The sequence below is a fragment of the Pan troglodytes genome, chromosome 5 (genome assembly GCF_028858775.2).
Source record: "Pan troglodytes isolate AG18354 chromosome 5, NHGRI_mPanTro3-v2.0_pri, whole genome shotgun sequence".
In the NCBI taxonomy this organism is placed as follows: domain Eukaryota; kingdom Metazoa; phylum Chordata; class Mammalia; order Primates; family Hominidae; genus Pan; species Pan troglodytes.
In genome coordinates, this window is record NC_072403.2 from 119,804,185 (window position 1) to 119,825,492 (window position 21,308).

General features: G+C 38.2%; 1 protein-coding gene across 3 annotated transcripts in view; it reads right to left on the reverse strand.

Moving 5' to 3' along the window:
• SEC63 (SEC63 homolog, protein translocation regulator) overlaps positions 1–21,308 on the reverse strand; it is an 84,212-nt gene that overhangs the window by 19,146 nt on the left and 43,758 nt on the right. For all 3 annotated transcript variants that reach the window (XM_063813338.1, XM_001148185.7, XM_063813339.1), the window contains 9 exons: positions 19,225–19,333; positions 16,976–17,070; positions 16,741–16,873; positions 14,921–15,013; positions 13,137–13,291; positions 11,662–11,809; positions 7,917–7,999; positions 3,936–3,995; positions 3,580–3,753 (listed from right to left, as the gene is read on the reverse strand). In XM_063813338.1, the coding sequence (XP_063669408.1) occupies positions 3,580–3,753; positions 3,936–3,995; positions 7,917–7,999; positions 11,662–11,809; positions 13,137–13,291; positions 14,921–15,013; positions 16,741–16,873; positions 16,976–17,070; positions 19,225–19,333 (1,050 nt within the window). The remainder of the gene's footprint in view (positions 1–3,579; positions 3,754–3,935; positions 3,996–7,916; positions 8,000–11,661; positions 11,810–13,136; positions 13,292–14,920; positions 15,014–16,740; positions 16,874–16,975; positions 17,071–19,224; positions 19,334–21,308) is intronic.

Below are 21,308 nucleotides of genomic sequence, written 5' to 3' on the forward strand. Positions count from 1 at the left end.
TGCAGTTCTGAACGAGTTTCCTAATCCTGAGTTCTAGTTTGATTGCACTGTGGTCTGAGAGACAGTCTGTTATAATTTCTGTTCTTTCACATTTGCTGAGGAGTGTTTTACTTCCAATTATGCTGTCAATTTTGGAATAAGTGCAATGTGGTGCTGAGAAGAATGTGTATTCTGTCGATTTGGGCTGGAGAGTTCTGTAGATGTCTATTAGGTCCGCTTGGTCCAGAGCTGAGTTCAAGTCCTGGATATCCTTGTTAAATATATCTGTCTAATATTGACAGTGGGGTGTTAAAGTCTCCCACTATTATTGTGTGGGAGTCTAAGCCTCTTTGTAGATCTCTAAGAACTTGCTTTATGAATCTGGGTACTCCTGTATTGGGTGCATATATATTTAGGATAATTAGCTCTTCTTGTTGCATTGATCCCTTTACCATTATGTAATGCCCTTCATTGTCTCTTTTGATCTTTGTTGGTTTAAAGTCTGTTTTATCAGAGACTAGGATTATAAACTCTGCTTTTTTTTCTTTCCATTTGCTTGGTAAATATTCCTCCATCTCTTTATTTTAAGCCTATGTGTGTCTTTGCACGTGAGATGGGTCTCCTGAATACAGTACACCGACGGGTCTTGACTCTTTATCCAATTTGGCAGTCTGTGTCTTTTAATTTGGGGCATTTAGCCCATTTACATTTAAGGTTAATACTGTTATGTGTGAATTTGATCCTGCCATTATGATGTTAGCTCGTTATTCTGCCCCTTAGTTTATGCAGTTTCTTCACAGCACTGACAGTCTTTACAATTTGGTATGTTTTTGCAGTGGCTGGTACCGGTTGTTCCTTTCCATGTTTAGTGCTTCCTTCAGGAGCTCTCGAAGGGCAGGCCTGGTGGTGACAAAATCCCTCCGCATTTCCTTGTCTGTAAAGGATTTTATTTCTCCTTTGCTTATGAAGCCTAGTTTGGCTGGATATTAAATTCTGGGTTTAAAATTCTTTTCTTTAAGAATGTTGAATATCAGGCCCCACTCTCTTCTGGCTTGTAGGGTTTCTGCCAAGAGATCTGCTGTTAGTCTGATGGGCTTCCCTTTGTGGGTAACCCGATCTTTCTCTCTGGCTCCCTTTAACATTTTTTCCTTCATTTCAACCTTGGTGAATCTGACGGTTATGTGTCTCAGGGTTGCTCTTCTCGAGGAATATCTTTGTGGTGTTCTCTGTATTTCCTGAATTTGAATGTTGACCTTGCTAGGTTGGGGAAGTTCTCCTGGATAATGTCCTGAAGAGTATTTTCCAATTTGGTTCCATTCTCCCCGTCACTTTCAGGTATACCAATCAAACATAGATTTGGTCTTTTCACATAGTCCCACAATTCTTGCAGGCTTTGTTCGTTACTTTTCACTCTTTTTTCTCTAATCTTGTTTTCTCACTTTATTTCATTGAGTTGATCTTCAATCTCTGATATCCTTTCTTCTGCTTGATCAATATGGCTATTGATACTTGTGTATGCTTCACAAACTTTTCGTGCTGTGTTTTCCAGCTCCATCAGGTCATTTATGTTCTTCTCTAAACTGGTTATTCTAGTTAGCAATTCGTCTTTTTCAAGGTTCTTAGCTTCCTTGCATTGGGTTAGAACATGCTCCTTTAGCTTGGAGGAGTTTGTTATTACCCACCTTCTGAAACATGCTTCTGTCAGTTCGTCACATTCATTCTCCATCCAGTTTTGTTCCCTTGCTGGTGAGGAGCTGTGATCCTTTGGAGAAGAGGCGTTCTGGTTTTTGGAATTTTCAGCCTTTTTGGGCTGATTTCTCCCCATCTGCGTGGATTTATCTACCTTTGGTCTTTGAAGTCAGTGACCTTCGGATGGGGTCTCTGAGTGGACGTCCTTTCTGTTGGTGTTGATACTATTCCTTTCTATTTTTTAGTTTTCCTTCTAACAGGCCCCTCTGCTGCAGGTCTGCTGGAGTTTGCTGGAGGTCTGCTCCAGACCCTGTTTGCCTGGGTATCACCAGCGGAGGCTGCAGACCAGCAAAGATTGCTGCCTGTTCCTTCCTCTGGAAGCTTCGTCCCAGAGGGGCACTCGCCAGATGCCAGCCAGAGCTCTCCTGTATGAGGTGTCTGTTGTGGGAGATGTCTCCCAGTCAGGATTCATGGGAGTCAGGGACCCACTTGAGGAGGCAGTCTGTCCCTTATCAAAGCTCGAATGCTGTGCTGGTAGATCTGCTGCTGTCTTCAGAGCTGCCAGGTAGGGATGCTTAAGTCTGCTGAAGCTGTGCCCACAACTTCCCCTTCCCCCAGGTGCTCTGTCCCAGGGAGGTGGGGTTTTATCTATAATTCCCTGACTGGGGCTGCTGCCTTTTTTTCAGAGATGCCCTGCCCAGAGAGGAGGCAGTCTGGCCGCAGCAGCCTTGCTGAGCTCAGCATCATCTATTTTACAACAAAGTGCCATTACAATTTACTGAGGAAAGAATGACCTTTTCAATGAATGGTGATGGTATAAATGGTTCGTATCCCCTACCTTGCACCATTAATGAAAAGTTAATTCAAGATAGGTTTATCAACTAAGGTAATAATGTTTCCAGAAGAAAACAGAAAAATACCTCTATGACTTTGGAACAGTCAGGATGTCTTAATTTTTAAGACACAGAAGCATTAGCCATTGATGAAAGATGACCTCACTGATGAAAAAAAGAGACTAATGAAATTGACCTCATTAAAATAACAAACATTAGAAGCTACCAATAAGAGTAAAAATGTAAGGACTCTTATCGAGAATATATACAGAATTCCTACAATTTCAGTAACAAGACAAACAACCCAATAGAAAAAGAAGTTATCCAAATGGCCAGCAAGCATATGAAACGGTGTTCAACATCATTAGCCATCAGGTAAATGCAAACAAAAACCACATAAAGAGATATCACTATAGATCTGCCAAGTGGCTAAAAGACTGGTAAAACCAAGTGTTGGTGAGTATGTAGAACAAGACTCTCACACGTAGGTAGGAGCATAAAATGGTACAACTTTGGAAAACAGGCTCTTTTGATGAGTTAAGCATGCACCTACTTTATAATCTAGCAATTCCACTGCTAGGTGGAAAATGACTGTCCACAAAATGCCATGTATAAGAATAAGCATAGCACCCTTTATTCATATTAGGTTAAGAACTACAAACAATCCAAACGTCGAACCACCACAAAACAGGTAAATGTGGTATATTCATACAATGAAATACTATACACACACACACACACACACACACACAGAATGAACTACAGCTACAAACAATACAGAGGGATTATCATGAACATAATGCTGAATGAAAGGAGCCATACATAAAATATGACACTTATATGACCTTTAGGAATAGGCAAAACTAATCTATGGCGATTATAGACAGAATAGTGGGAGGTAGAGGGATGGGGAGATGGATAAAGGGCTCATTGACTGAGAAGGGCACAAGGGAGCTTTCTAGGGTATCACGGGTGCATAAATATGTAAAACTTTTGAAGCTGTACACGTAAGACTTGAACATTTTAGTGTTTGTATATTTTAGCTTAATAATGATAATAACGATAATAATAAACTTACATTCCCAACGACTCCATTTGCCTGCTTTTGTTTCTGTTGCTTTGACTGTGGTAATAGCACAGGTGTAGGTTTTTTTTTTAAAGGTTTCTTTTTTTTTGATTTAGCAGTTTTCTTGGGTCCTTTACTCTTCTGTTGCCATCCTCCTTTTGTCCTGTTCTTGTTAGTTTCACCCTGCTGTGAATCATAACACGTCACACTCATAAGTTATAGCAACAGATTCAATTGAAGGTTGTAGTAATTTTTAGGTAGAAATAGCTAAACTGAATTACTCTCCCAGAGCAATATAAGTCAATTGGAAAAGTAAATAAAACATTTCTTTCACTAGGAAAAATAGGTTCGGAAACCCAAGTTTTTACCCCATCTTCTGCTGGCTGTTCCTCTGCAGCACAGATGGACTGCTCCTTTTCAAATACTTCCTGGGGGGCGGCAAGAAGAGAAATACAAAATCTGTCAACCTATATTTATCTTTCAGACAAACAAAGCAATCTTTCAAACTGCATTTTTATTAAGTATTTTTAACTGGCTACAATTGAGGAAGAAGGAGACGTTTAGCAATTACTAGCTGATGAATGTGTGCCTATGCAGGTAGATACCTTCTGAAGTATCTCACATCTGTCTTGAACAAGTTTTGAAAAGTACAGTCTACTCAAGTTTACAAACACAGTAAGGATACATACAGTAAAAATATTTGTTTAAAATTTCACTTTTATTCTTAGCAAGCAAACGTTGAGTATTTTAATGTTATGAGAATATATACTATTTTCTGCATTAAAACCTTGACAATATGTCAGTGTGATGTGCGAAATAACAAAAACAAAAAAACCCTTGAGACTAGTATTAGTTTATTCACTACTGTCAGTGATACTGCTTATTGGACCTGAGACCTGAGACTAAGAACTGAATCATCACAGGTGGAGCATGGTGGCTCATGCCTATAATCTCAGCACTTTGGGAGGCCAAGGCAGGAGGATCGCTTGACCCCAAGAGTTTGAGACTAACATGGGCAACAGAGCAAGACCCCATATCTATTTTTTTTAAAAATCACCATGAAAATCTACATATCCTAAAGCTATATCCACCAACCATACAATCCATTTAGAATCAGTACAGAACCAGTAAATTTAGGATTTAAGTCCCAGTAAGCATCTATACTAGAAGATTACATGCAGGCTGTGTTTAATAAACTCCCTAGAATTATTAAAGCTAACAAGTAAAAACAGTTATAATTTTTAGGCTCTATACAATAAAAACAGCCTAATTCAGGAGTCAACTCTGAACAGTCCACACCACTTGCCTTTTTTTTTTTTTAAAAAAGACAGTGGTCTTGTTATGTTGCCCAGGCTGGTCTTGAACTCCTGAGCTCAAAGGATCCTCCCACCTCAGCCTCCCAAGTAGCTGTGCCACTGTGCCTGCCCTGCCACCTGCTTTTTAAAACAAAGCTTTACTGGAACATGACCACACCCATCTGTAAGTTCAGCAGTTGCTACAAACACTGTATGACTTATAAAACCTAAAATATTTACTATCTGGACGTTTAAAGAAAAAGGTTGCCACTCCCTAGTCTAATTATATCATAACTTCCTCCTTTCACTTATTAGCTGGGTTCTGATACTTGATTACTCCAAGGTACAGTTCATACAAGAATGGGAAGATAAAAACAATTCTTTTCTTTACTCCAGGGCAGTTCCATTCCATTCTTTTTTCTACCAATTACTCCAGAAATGTCAATAGTTCAAGACCAAATTTTTGCTCATTTTTCAGGCTGGGAAGTCCAAAGGATATGGGTAGTCTAGATTTGGATTCTAAACCCAATTTTAGCATTGGTTTCAGTTCCTCTTCTCCCAGGAAGCAGCTCTCTCACCTAGAGTCCACGACAAATGCTTCCTTATCACTTGCTATAATAAAACCAACATCTTTGATTCAATATATCCTACTACAAAACATGATTTTCAGGCCAGGCTTGGTGGCTCACACCTGTAATCCCAGCACTTTGGGAGGCTGAAATGGTAGTATCACTTGAGGTCAGGAGTTCAAGACCAACCTGGCCAACACAGTGAGACCTCCATCTCTCTAAGAAAAAAATATATATATGTTTTTCCTACCAGCAATTTTAGGCATGGGATATAAATGTGGCATGTATTTCTTGCAGATGCTCAAAAACCTCAGAGAAAGAAGCTAAAATCTACCACTAGTTGAATAAATTGAGTCAAAATACTACAGTCTCTACCAGTTGACTCACGAGAAAATATAAATAATAGAAACTGAAAGCCAGGCATGGTGGCTCATGCCTGTAATCCCAGCACTTTGTGAGGCCAAGGCAGGAGGATCCTTTGAACCCAGGAGTTTGAGATCAGCTGGGCAGCCTACAGAGACCCGCACCTCTATTAAAAAAAAAAAAAAAAAATTAGGCCAGGCATGGTGGCTCATGCCTGTAATCCCAGCACTTTGTGAGGCCAAGGCAGGAAGATCCTTTGAACCCAGGAGTTTGAGATCGGCTGGGCAGCCTACAGAGACCTGCATCTCTATTAAAAAAAAAAAAAAAAAATTAGACCAGGCATGGTGGCTCATGCCTGTAATCCCAGCACTTTGGGAGGCTGAGGGGTACATATCACTTGAGGACAGGCATTCGAGACCAGCCTGGGCAACATGGAGAAACCCCATTTCTACTAAAAATACAAAAAATTGGCTGGACATGGTGGTGCACACCTGTGGTCCCAGCTACTCAGGAGGCTGAGGTGGGAGAATCATTTGAGCCTAGGAGGCGGACGTTACAGTGAGCCGAGACTGCACCACTGCACTCAAGCCTAGGTAACACAGTGAGACCGTGTCTCAACAAAAAATAAAATAGGCTGGGCGCAGTTGCTCATGCCTGCAACCCCAGCACGTTGGGAGACCAAGGTGGGTGGATCACTTGAGGTCAGGATTTCAGGACCAGCCTGGCCAACACGGTGAAACCCCATCTCTACTAAAAATACAAAAATTAGCCAGGCGTGGTGGCACGTGCCTGTAATTCCAGCTACTAGAGAGAGACTGAGGCAGAAGAATCACTTGAACCTGGGAGGCAGAGGTTGCAGTGAGCCAAGATTGCACCACTGCATTCCAGCCTGGGTGACAGAGCTAGCTAGACTCCATCTCAAAAAAACGATGAAGGAAATATATGCAAAATGATTGGACTGGATTTAACAAAAAAGCATGAGACAAGTACCAATCTACATTTAAGTGCATATATGTACGTATGCACTATAAAGATCCAGATGGTAAATATGAGCATGGAGAAAGACAGAAGACGACACACAACAAGATTATGCATTCTGATCATTTGAGGCTGACAAGGGGTTTTCCTAAAGAAAATGAGAGAGACGGGCTGAGTGCGGTAGCTCACGCCTGTAATCCCAGAACTTTGGGAGGCCGAGGCAGGTGGATCACCTGAGTTGAGGAGTTCAAGACCAGCCTGGTCAACATGGTGAAACCCCATGTCTACTAAAAACACAAAAATTAGCCAGGTGTGGTGGCGTGTGCCTGTAATCCCAGCTACTCGGGAGGCTGAGGCAGGAGAATCACTTGAACCCAGGAGATGGAGGTTGCAGCGAGCCAAGACCACGCCATTACACTCCAGTCTGGGAAACAAGGGTGAAACTCCGTCAAAAAAGAAAAAAAAAAGAAGGAAGGGAGGGAAGGAGAGAAGGAGAGAAGAAGGGAAGGAGGGAGGGAGGGAGGGGGGAGGGAGGGAAGGAAGGAAGGAAATGGGAGAGAGAAGGGATCCATGACAAAAACATCATTTAGCTCTACAGGTATACATACATTAGGCTACATACAGGGATGAGCCTCAAAACGAATCATCTCGAAGTGGTGGGATTTTAGGTAGTTTTAATTTGTTCCTATACTTTTCTGCATTGTTTAAATTTTTTCCAGACAACATAAATGTTTCACATTATCAGGAAAAAAAATGTTATTTTTATTGTAATTCTTAAGATTTTGAAATGAAAAATAAAAGTCAATTCTCTATAGAACTGACTAAAAAGGAATAGGTGATGAAATTCTCATCAGTAACAACTTCTGTATAGCACTTCACAGCTCAAGAACTATACCCACATTACTTTGTTATGATTATGTTTTATAGAGAATTAAACTATCACACAAAGGATTATTTTCCAGGTTTTTTTAGTGTATGTGAAAACTGTCTCATGAAAATTAATTTAAAATTTCAAAAGAGTTAACAGAATTTGCAAAATTAGATCTTGGTATTACAACAGTTTTGACTTTGACAATGAGGGAAATAAATATAAAAGCCTTGACACACAACTCTTAAAGCATAAAAATACAGATAGACTACTTACAGCCATTGTTTGCCTTGTCAACTTAACCAACACTGTAACTAAGGATCCTACTGTGATGTTGTTGCTATCTTCATCATCTAACACTGTTAAGATGGAAGAAAAAAAACAGCAAAAAATAAAAATCAAGTTCTATGTTAATGCAAACAGCAAAACTTAGCTTACCCAAATTAGTTTGGCACTTTAGTATTTCAAGCACATTATATTTTAAATTTGTTAAAAAAATAACTGATTGACTACTCTGTATAAGGCTCTCCAGTAGATGCTTTTAACAATTAATTCATTTAATCCTTAAAATAGCTCTACAAAGTATTTCCACTTTCAGAAACTAAGGTTTAGCCAGGCTTGGTGGCTCATGCCTGTAATCCCATCACTTTGGGAGGCCAAGGTAGGCGGATGGCATGAGCTCAGGAATTCGAGACCAGCAGGGCAACATGACAAAACCCTGTCTCTACAAAAAATACAAAAATTAGCCAGGCGTGATGGTGCCCGCCTGTAGTCTCAGCTAGTCGGGAGGCTGAGGTGGAGGATAGCTTGAACCTGGGAGCCGGAGGTTGCAGTGAGCCCAGATCGTACCACTGCACTTCAGGGCAAGAGTGAGACCCCATCTCAAAAAAAAAAAAAGAAACTGAGGTTCAGAAATAAAGTAAAATACCCAAACCCACACAACACCTGCATTCGCACACTAAGCTTCAAACCCAGGTTTCTGAAAACACAGTATAATGTGAGACCTACCATAACACAGTTCTCTCACAGTGACATAAAAATAGGGTTCTGTCACCCTATTAAACTGTGCAAACCTTACATTCACAAGATTTTACCTGTATGATCAATGTCTGTCTGAAAAAAATAATGAAAGCTAGTATTCCTAACCACACTAAAGAGACTTATTTTTTTAAAGGCAAGAACAAATATATCCTCTTTACACTAAAAAGCACTTTTGAAAAAGTATTTTTTCAATAAATGGTACTAAATACGTGTTTTTGCAATTAATTTTTAAAACCATATTTCCCACACATACCCCCAAAAACTCTACTATAAAGTTAATAAAACAAAATAAATAAAAATAAAATAACTCAAATATACCTTCCATTCAAATGTGATCATTAATTCATTTTTTCTACAGATTTTATATGTAAGATAGTTCTTCTTACATGTTTTTACCTACAGTTTTAAGTTTGTTATGTTTACTTTTCATACTGGTCTGGCATTTACTAACATACCATCAGTTGAAAAGAATGGCCTCCAATAATCTGCAATTGCTATCTCCATTACCCGCTACAAGGTGCAGCAGCTGGGTATCAACAAAGGGTATGGTATCCCTTCTTCACCCTGGAAGTCTCCATTATCAAAAATCAAATCTGGGCCACATATTCATCTACAGTTTTCATTTTGCACAGCTGTATGTGCACAAGCAGGTCATGTGAAATAACTACATGAATGCTGACCTGCTGTTTGGTGCTTTAAAGTGAAGAAAAGGACTACAGGAGATTCTATTACAGATTCTAGCAAGGTAGGGAAGGAGATCCACCATCTCCAGCATTATTATCATGCAGATGCCCCTTTCCTGCTTCTATATTTCTTCTACTCCTCCTTCACCAACTATAGCACTATTATTACATAATTAGGCAGCACTGTAAAAATATAAATAAACTGTCTATCCAAGATGCCATGGAGTGGATCCATGGTAATATTTGTCAGTGAGGCTGAACACTCTTAAATTTCTACTTTCTATAAGAAAATCTCTTCTAATATTCATTTTTCTAAGAAGCATGTACTTTTGGCCAGGCATGGTGGCTCACGCCTATAATCCCAGCACTCTGGGAGGCTGAGGTGGGTGAATCACCTGAGGCTGGGAGTTCAAGACCAGCCTGGCCAACATGGTGAAACTCCGTCTCTACTAAAAATACAAAAATTAGCTGGGCATGGTAGTGGCACACGCCTGTAATCCCAGCTACCTGGGAGGGCTGAGGCAGGAGAATCACTTGAACCTAGAGGTGGAGGTTGCAGTAAGCCAAGATAGTGCCACTGCACTTCAGCCTGGGCAACAGAGCAAGACTGTCTCAAAAAAAAAAAGAAAGAAAGAAAAGAAAAGGGTATACTTTTAACAGTTCTTAATATCACAAAGTATCTCTAAGTCCCAAAATTTTTATTTGGACAGTTTTATTAAATCAGCACAGTCCTAAATACAGCTTTTAAATTAGTATTTTTAAAGTCTGAAAACTCATGGCCCCACAAGGCAACCCCAACTCCTCACCAAAGCAAACCAAGTTTTCACAACACATATGCTACACTCCAGCCAAACTGAAACCAGACTGCACTGTTTGCCTTCCTTTCCCAAACATGCCAATCTTTGGGAGCCATTCACCTCTCCTCAATTCCTATTAGAATACAAGCTCAATAAGCAGAGGCTATGTCTTACCACTGCTTCCCCAGCACCTAGAGGAGTGCACAGCATTCAATATTTGCTGTATAAATAAATGGTACAATGTCTGTGTCATTCACATTAACACTTAGCATATGTTATCTTGGTGTGTGTGTGTGTTTTTTTTTAATTTTATAAAGACAGGGTCTCACTATGTTGCCCAGGCTGGTCTCGAACTCCTGGGTTCAAGTGATCCCCCTGCCTTGGCCTCCCAAAGTGTTGGGATTAAAGGCATGACACCACTGGGCCCAGCCCTTATCTTATTTTTAAGCCTATTGCTTCAACTAGACAATAAGCTCTCTTTAAAGACACAAACCAGGCGCGGTGGCTCACACCTATAATCACAGCACTGCAGGAGGCCAAGGCAGGTGGAGCAGTTGAGCCCAGAAGCTCGTGACCAGCCTGGGCAACATGGTGAAACGCTGTCTCTACTAAAAATACAAAAAATAAAATTAGCCAGGTATGGTAGTGTGCACCTGTAGTCCCAGCTACTCAGGAGGCTGAGGTAGAAGGATTGCTTGAGTCCGGGAGGCAGAGGATGCAGTGAGCCAAAATCGCACCACTGCACTCCAGCCTGGACGACAGAGTGAGACCCTGTCTCAAAAATTATTTATAAATAAATAAAATAAAGACAGAAACCATTATTAATATATCCCTGTATTCTTGGTAACTAAAAGAATGTTCTCATAATAGTAACTTAGCAAATGTTAAAGCTCAGACCACCACCACAATGAAAGAATGGAGCAGATAGTCTCTAATTCTCTCAGTATTCTAAGACCATTCAGATATTGAAATAGAAACACAGGGCAATTATATAGGTAGAAAAATAGCCTTTATTTTTTTCCCTCAAAGAAAATATAGAGGTAGGGCAAGAAAAACACATGAAATGTGGCATAAAGCACAGTAATTTTCAACATTTAATTAACATAAATAAGTTGGGTTTTAAAATTTTAATTTTAGAACTAGGCAGCTATTTCTTTCATACTAATAATATACTTCAAATATCTCATTCTTTTATTATGCCTGGAAGTCTTCATCATTCTTTGGAAAGTTGAGAAATTGCTAAAAGTTGAACTACAGAACAGAGTGCTCAGACTTCATCCCATTATGAGGATAATAAAAGTAGGACTCTATCAGTGTTCTCAAACTATTAGGTATAAATCATTTTCCAACATAGTAAATCTGACAGGTAAACTACAGTTCTGCAAAGTCTAATAACAAGTTACGTTATTAAGTACAGTGTTTTGAGAATCCTGAGTCAAATAAATGAGAACCAATCTATCAAAAGGGAAGCAATGTTCAACAGAGAAACCTCCCACTTACCCTGTGATTTTATATCCATGGTCACATATGGAAAACTCCCAAGGACAGCCATAACCTCTTCATATTTTTCATCTTCAAGGAAGTGCAGTAGAGTGTGACGATCTGATTCTTTTAAACTCACCAAATCCTGGATAGTTTTAATTTTATACTGAATAAAAAAAAAGAAAGAAAATACATAATTCCCTAACTCACAAAGCTTTTCATAAAAAGAAAATTACTTACATGTTAACCACAACAAAATCCAGCAACTTTTAGAAGAGTGTTGATTAATGTGCATTTCAAAGCACAAAATAACGATATGGCATTTCATGACCTTTTTCTCCAAGAAAATTTAAATTAAGAATTTTTAAATTATAAAGTTAATACAGGCTTATTTTTTTAAATTAGAAAAAATAAAGTTGGAGGGAAAAAATAAGAATCTTGACTCAACCAAGAACTTTGTCAATTGATGTCCTCAGTTTATTTTCAATTTTAATAACAAAAACCTTTAATTAGCAATTAATAGGTTTAATATTAACAAACCTTTAATAATAAACGTTTACTTTTACCTAATAAAAGTAAAAATAAACCTCAATAAAGACGCACCTTCAAAGTTTTACTACGCAATATTCTCATTTTTGTTATTCTTAAAATATAGCTGTTACTACAGTAATATCCATCTTGGCAAAATGGTTACTTAGGAGCGTGTTCTTTAATTTTCCAGGTGTTTGGTGCTAGTTATTTTTCACTTTCAAAGACACAGATTAGATCATGAGGCATGTAAAATCTCTGCTTTTAGATTCTGAAGTTTTTAATTATGACTTAACATACAATCAAATTTATAAGGGGAACATGAGTACTTAAAAGGACAGAGAACTCTGATACAAATTTCCAACATGCATTTATTAATTCTACATTAATATACTATCAAATCCAATGTCTATTCTCCGCTAGCTTTATCTATCATATACAAAATAATGTTTAAAATCTCCTACTAGAATTGTAACTTCAGTTTCTTATATTTCCTCAAGTTTTTCATTTACACAAATTTTTGTTATATCTTAAGATTCATTATCATGTTTATACTATAGATTATATATTCTAAATAAGAACTGTCTTTATTTGATTTATTAAATGTTTTTGTTGTTCATGCTTAACCAGTAAACAATTGCCCAACCTTAAGCCAAGAATAAAATGACTGTAAAGTAGACAGTACATTTATTTTTGGTAACATAATATAAGGAACTAACTGTTGACTTTTTAAATGCACCAACCCCCAAAATAGTAAAACTACTTACAGTAGTAAAATACTATAAAACACAGCTACCTAGTCAAGAAAATGTTAACAGAACCACCTGAGAGAAAGTTTTAGAGTATTTAAGACATTCTAAATCTAAAAAATGCATAGTAACCATTTCCAGAAAACTTTTATTCATGTTACCTTTAAGTGACAGGACAAACTGCTGAAAACTGACTTTAAAGTAGCAAAGAATTACCTTCTTATGATTAGAAACCCGTCTAAGATTGTCCTCTTCAATATGAGGGAGCTGCAGAAGGGGAGACTTAAATTGCTGAAGTCCCTGAACGGCCATCTGAGAAAGCTTCATGCAGTTTTCTAGGGATGCCAAAGTTGGAGCACGAAACTCCCTTTCTTAGAAAGAACAGGAAAAAAAGAAACAGGGCTGGACTTTTTACATGTTCAGGAGTATACAATTCATCACAAAAACAAAATTCACACTGAATCCATAACACCTCAAATTTGAGGATCATAATAAGATTTTCCTTTAAAAGTTACCAGAGAAAAAACTAAAAATATACAAACTCGATCTAATGAACATTTTCCAGCAACAACCATTGATTTAAAAGAAAAATTATTTGCCTCACCTCAAATAATAGTAAATTATCAGACATTATCAGTATCACCAACATATGACACCATGACAAGAACCAACATCACCCGTAACAACAAACCATAACCACTATCCTTTTTTAAGGGCATTCCTTTCCATTACTGACCACAAATCCCCTCATTCTTTTCCTTCCATACCAAAAAAAAAAAATGGCTAGGTGCCTGTAGGCATGTGGCTCATGACTGTAATCCCAGGGCTTTGGGAAGCTGAAGTGGGAGGATTGCTTAAAGCCAGGAGTTGGAAACCAGACCAGTCTGGGCAACAAAGTGAGATCCCACCTCTACACAAAATGTAAAGTTAGCTCTGTGCTGTGGTATGCACCTGTAGTTCCAGCTACTCGGAGAGCTAAGGTAGAAGGACTGCTTGAGCCCAGGAGTTTGAGGCTGCAGTGAGCTATGATTACCCTACTGGACTCCAGCCCTGGTAGATGCTGTCTATAATTAATTAATAAAAATTACATGGCATATGAATCACTTTTATATCAGTTAAAGATTTCAAATTCACTGTTAGAAAAAATAATGACCTAACTCAAAAATTATTCAAAGAAAGAGAAATTTTAAATCTTTGCAAACAATTGAACAATAAAATAATTAAATTATCACGCCTGTAATCACAGCACTTTGGGAGGCTGAGGCAGGTGGATCACAAGGTCAGGAGTTTGAGACCAGCCTGACCAACCTGATGAAACCCCGTCTCTACTAAAAATACAAAAATTAGCCGGGCGTGGTGGCATGCGCCTGTAATGCCAGCTACTCAGGAGGCTGAGGCAGGAGAATCACTTGACCCTGGGAGGCCGAGGTTGCAGTGAGCCAAGATCGCGCCACTGCACTCCAGCCTAGGCGACAGAGTGAGACTCTGTCTCCAAAAAAAAAAAACAAGAATTAAAATCAAAAACACAGTGACCAGCGCTTTGGGAGGCTGAGGCAGGTGGATCACGAGGTCAGGAGATGGAGACCATCCTGGCCAACATGGTAAAACCCTGTCTCTACCAAAAATACAAAAATTAGCCAGGTGTGGTGGTACGCGCCTGTAATCCCAGCTACTCAGGAGGCTGAGGCAGGAGAATCGCTTGAACCCAGGAGGCAGAGGTTGCAGAGAGCCAAGATTTTGTCACTGCACTCCAGCCTGGGTGACAAAGCAAGACTCCATCTCAAAAAAAAAGAACAAAAAAAACCCACAGTGAGCTGTGATATAGACTTTAAATAATAGAAAATATAGGAAAGAAATATGAAAAGACATGAGTAAAATTGAAGAAGCTCACTGAACTGGCAGACAGAAGTCTGAGTACCCATAAATCCTAAAATATGAAGTATAATCTGCATATGCTTGCAAGAAAAAGTATAACATAATTAACTATATTTCCTCCTCACCTTCACGGTTCCGGGCCATTACTATTAGTTGGCAGATTACATTAACCATTTCTTGAAGTAGGGCAGGACACTTTTTTAGCATGAATTGCTGATCTGCAAAACAATAAAAAACCTGAAACAGATCATTTTAATTTTACAGTTAAAGCATCTTTATCACTGTGGCCCAAAACTAATATTAAAGTTATGCCACAAATATTTCACATGATCTCAGAATTTTACAGATTGAATGGAAGAGTTTCTCCTCAGTATCACTATGTCAAAAATCAGCCATAAAACCCTAGCCCAGATTAGACGTTTCAAAGACAAATTTTTCATATCATAATGTTAGGCTTAATAAACCAACTCCCAGCTGGGCATGGTGGCTCACGCCTATAATCCCAGCACTTTGGGAGGCTGAGGCAGGCAGATCAACTAAATATGTCAAAATAAATATGTCAACTAAATACAGGGGGAGAGATAAGAGACGTAGAAGAGAAGAAGAGGGCAACTTACAGAAAGAGAAAGGCTCTTTCATTTATACTGCATATAATAGTTAACTATTAAGACCACATTAACCTATGGATTTGATACTCAACAATGATTTGTTTCCTGCTTCTTACAGGTAAGTAAAAATGGAGATGCTTATGTATCTGTACAGAACATTAGCAACAGAATTACTAGTTAATTCAGTATTTCAAAGCAACTCCAATGATACTGCCTAAATAGTGCTCCTTCATTCCACCATAAGCATCCTGTCCTATCACCAATTACTAAGCGTCACATGGCCTTGTTTTTAGAAGCATTTAACTGCATTACTGCCTTAAAGGAGGTGGGGGATGGTAGGATATCATTCAAAAAGAACATTTATTTCCTAGAGGTAGTAACTGTCTTTTAAAACTTTAATTGAAATAATGTCAGTGAAAAAGAGATAATTAATGACATCCCTGGAAACACTGTTGTCTCAATCAACTACTTTTCTTTTAAGCAGAATACATGGCTTCAAGTACTTATGAAGCTTTAAATAACTATAAAACAGACATTATTGGTAACCACTGTCGGAGGAAGCTTGTAGATGGTGAGGTGAAAGGTGTTGGTTGTTGTGAAATCCATTTTGCTCCCTCCAAAAACTTACAAAGTCCTTTAAAAAAATTATTAGGAACTTTTGTATGATCTGCAATTAACTAAACATTTCTTATACAGAGCATTCTCTCACCTTGAAGCACTAAATTTTAACACTTGCCAAAACGTCTGACTTACTTAGATCTTCAAACCATTTGTTAAGTAATTATGTAGCATATACATTTCTTTTTTTAAAAAGTCCTTGAGCAATTATTTGGCCAAAAAAGAACAGCAACAAAACACACTGCACCACCATGCTATGGTTTGGGTCTGTGTCCCCACCCAAATCTCATGTTGAATGGTAATCCCCAATGCTGGAGGTGGGGCCTGGTGGGAGGTGATTGGATCAGGGGGGTGGAGTTCTCCCTTTGGTGCTGTTCTCGAGATACAGTTCTCACAAGACCTGGTTGTTTAAAAACGTGTGGCATCTCCCCCATCTCTCTCTTCCTCCTGCTCTGGCCATGTGAAGACGCTTGCTCTGCCTTTGCCTGCTCTGGCTTTGCCTTCTGCCATGAATAAAAGTTTCCTGAGGCCTCCCCAGCCATGCTTCCTGTACAGCCATCAGAACAATGAGCCAATTAAACCTCTTTTGTTTATATATTACCCAGCCTCAGGTATTTCTTTAGAGCAATGCGAGAACAAACTAATACACACCATTAAGTCTAATTGAATCTGCTGCTTTCATCCCACTAAACCTCTGTAGATACCAGAATCACAAATACCTTCTTCAAGGGTCTCAGGAATTTTCATTCTAGCAAGATGAGACAATAAAAGAACTCTGGCCTTCAGGCTATATGGGCAGGTAAGTGGAGGCTCATTCTTCTTTAAATTAATGCTGCCAATTTCTCTGATTAGCTAGAATAAATAAAATAATTATTCAAAAACACGCTTTTTAAAAAAAAAGTATTCACTTTAATACTTAACTGCTCATCGGGGGATTTGGGAAATTAGCCTAACCTGTGGTATTAGAATATTATCCGTTGGTCTGCTTGTGGCATCTTTATTATACTGAGGATCAAATTCAGAAGCTCCAGCCAAAACCATGATAAGACCTAACAAAACAAAAGAAATATGAAGGTAAATAAATATGCTCATTCATTAATTCCCCCTCCTGAGATACTTAATTCACTTGAAAGTGAAGCACTTTTCTAAACATGCACAATGCTACAAATTATCTGAACTCCACTGACAAGTATTTATTTCTTCCATAAAAAAAGTAACATCTCACTTTTTAAAATGTACACAGTATCAACCACCACAACTGAACAGAAGTATAGATCAAATAAAGCACACCAAAGCAACTGGAGGCATTAAAATCACTGAAAGTTCCACAGAAACTTTCTATAGAACATCAGTATTCTGTGTGGTATTAATAATTCACGTGAAAAAAGGGGGCCCTATGATTAAATAAAGCTGAAAATAATGTAAACAAGAGTTAAAGGTTTCTTTACTATATGACTTCTCAAGGCCTTTTGTAAACCTAATATGCATTATAATTTTCCAAAAAAATTTTATTATGGAACCCAAGAGGATTTTGTGGAAATACACATGATTAAAACCCTCAGGCCGGTGGTGGCTCACGCCTGTAATCCCAGCACTTTGGGAGGCTGAGGCAGGCAAATCACAAGATCAGGAATTTGAGACCAGCCAGTTTGAGACCAAGCTGGCCAAAATGGTGAAACCCCATCTCTACTAAAAATACAAAAATTAGCCAGGCATAGTGGTGCACGCCTGTAATCCCAGCTACTCGGGAGGCTGAGGCAGGAGAATTGCTTGCACCCAGGAGGCAGACGTTGTGGTGAGCTGAGATTGCGCCATTGTACTCTAGCCTGGGAGACGAGAGAAACTTTGCCTCAGAGAAAAAAAAAATCCATGTAATGTACTCACAAAAGGCAGGATAGTATAGAAGTTAAGTGCACAGACCTTGGTATTTTGTCACTTCCTAGCTAAATGACCTAAGACAATATTCTTCATGTCTGTGTATCTCAGCTTCTTCATATGTGCCTGACACACAGCAAGCACAGTACTTGTGTGAGCTATTACTATTACTACCCTCAAATGTTTACTTAATAATAACTGTTCCTAAAACAGCTAAAATAACCTAGAATGTGTAAAGAAATCCACCAGCTAAACAATGCTTCTCTGACAAAGCTGTGTAAGGATACCACCCTCAGAAAAGAAACAGAAATCAAAATGATTGAGGCAAAAAGCACACTTAAAATTATAAACATGAAACATTTTCATAAGGGAGTAAGTTTCTGTATTAACATTTCAATCCAGCTTTAGGAAGAGTAATATTTTCGATAAGGCAAAGTAGAATTAACTCATTCAGAAATGTAAAATCTGTTCACACACAGTCATATATGACCATGAGAAGTCTCTCTCATTACTAAGAAAATTAGTAAAATTGCCAAATCCAAAATGCAGAAAAGTCCATTTTGGTCCCGGAAACACAATTCAAAACTTACATTCTTTTATTTTATTTTTTTTTAAAGAGGGATGGAGGAGCAGCTATGATTTTTGCAGCGCCATCATTCTGAAAGGTAACACTCTATCTCCCAAGGATAAACTGCAAAGTTTGCTTTATATAATCAAAGAAAGTGAAAATAGTATTTTTTTTCTTAAATTTTTAAATAAGAACTGGGAATGAAATACTCTAGCACTAGTTTTCTTTCAACACACCTAAGACTTTTTATTTTTACTACAATTAATACAGTATAACATAATGGTTTAAGGCTCAAGAACCAGACTGCCTGGGTTCAATCCTGGATATCACTTACTGTGTATCCTTGAGAGTGTTACTTTTCGGTGCCTCAGTTTCCTCATCTATAAGATGTACTGTAAAACAGCACTCACTTACGAGAACACAGCAAAAATTAAATGAGTCAAGACACATACAGTAACTAGCAGTGTCTGGCATACAACAAATAATAAATGTTAGCTAGAATTACAAAATTTGCACGCATAAGGATTATGGTAAAATTTCTGATGAAATATATGAGTAAATGTGAATAATGAAAATATAAATTAAGAAATGTGATAAAGGGTGCTGGCATTTTTCTCTAGCTTTAATTATATAAATTAACTATTTATAAAACTGTACAATAGAATCTCAACAGTATAGAGTTAAGGAATATATATCAACCCCACATAAGTAAGTCACAAAACAATGTGATTAATAGCAAAGTTACTTAAAGTTTACTTACGTTTCATATCCATATTTCGGGTTTTATAAACAAAGTATGTATAAATCTGTGTTGTGCGTATTAGAATCTGGTCTCCACTATAGCGTATTGAGCGATACCACCAAGAGCCCTAAAACACAAATAAAATTAAACAAGAAAGAAAGTATAAAAACTATGATAGGCTGGGCGAGATGGCTCATTCCTGTAATCCCAGCACTTTGGGAGGCTGAGGTGAGAGGACTGCTTGAGCCCAGGAGTTTGAGACCAGCCTGGGCAACATAGTGAGACCCTGTCTCTACAAACGAAAAAGAAAAATGCAAACATTAGCTGGGCATGGTGGCACATGCCTCTAGTCCCAGCTGCTCAGGAAGCTGAGGTGGGAAGATTGCTAGAGCCCAGGAGGTCAGGGCTGCGGTAGCCATGATCATACTACTGCACTCCATCCTAGGTGACAGAGGGAGACTCTGTCTCAAAAAAAAAAAAAAGCAAAACAAAACCCTGAAAAATGTTAAGTTTGAGGCAGAATATGTTTATGGTCAAATCTTCTAAATATTCATAAAACAATAAAAATACCTGAGTCTTACAACAAGCACCTCTTTCTTGCATATTTCAAGTGATTTCTTTAGCAAATATTTATACTGTCTGAAGCCTAAACACTAAGTCACTGCATGTATATAATCAAAACATTTACCATTTTGGATAGAAATACCTTAAAGACCAAAAAGGGATAAAACTACCCACTGCTATAAGCACCAAGCTGGTTCTTGACACACAGCATGTCTTCAATAAATACTTGATAAACAAATGTAGGCATAATTTTACAAGTGACATGACACTTTCATTCATATTACTTAATATGATTGGATTCTTGCAACAATCCTTTGAAGAAAGCAAAACAAACAACTTAATTATTAGGCTCACTATGTGACTAAAAGGAATTCCAGGATCAGAAAGGACACAAGTCACAAAAGTAACAAATGGTAAAAATCAAATTGTATGGTATCTCCGTATTATAGTATTATACAGCTGTTTTTAAAAATGAGGCTTTTCTATATGTTGCATCCCCAATATATTAAGCAAAAAAACAGAATAATGCACACATACAGTAAAATCTCATTAAAGGTTTTTTTTAAAATGAATGTGTGTACATAAATTCATAGAAAAAGATTTGAAAGAAAAAACACCAAACTTCCCAATGATTCCTAAATAAATGAAGTTGAGGGTGGTAGTGCGGGAAGACTTTCATTTGAAACTTTAAATATATCTGTGTCAGCCAGGCATGGTGGTTCACACCTGTAAGCCTAGTACTTTGAGAGGCCAAGGCAGGATAATCGTTTGAGCCCAGGAGTTTAAGACCAGCCTGGGCAACGTGGCAAGACCCCATCTCTACAAAAAAATAAAAAAATTAGCAGGGCATGGTGGTACACACTTGTGGTCTTAGCTACTTGGGAGGCTGAGGTGGGAGGATTTGCTTGAACCCAGGAGGTAGAGGCTGCAGAAAGCCATGTTTGCACCACCTTACTATACAGCAAGACCTTGTCTCAAAAATAAATAAATAAATAAATAACAAAAATAAAATTAAAATGGACAGTTTCCCTGTATTTAAAATATATATATACATATATGCATGTCATATATATATATACATATATGCATGTCATATATACATATATGCACGTCATACATATACACGTGTCACACACATGTCACACACGTGTCATACATATATGCACATGTCATACATATATACACGTGTCATACATTTATACACATCTGTCATGCATATGTACACATATACGTATGTCATACATATATGCATACACACATATGTATACATATGTATATATGTATCTGTGTTAACTCAGTTGTAACTTTTGTGATTTTTGTTTTTTTCGAGACAGAGTCTCGCTCTGTCACCCAGGCTGGAGTGTAGTGGCACAATCTCGGCTCATTGCAACCTCTGCCTCCTGGGTTCGAACCAGCATGTCCGACTAATTTTGTATTTTTAGTAAAGACAGGGTTTCACCATGTTGGTCTCAAACTCCTGCCCTAAATTGATCTGCCCACCTCAGCCTCCCAATGTGCTGGGATTACAGGAGTGAGCC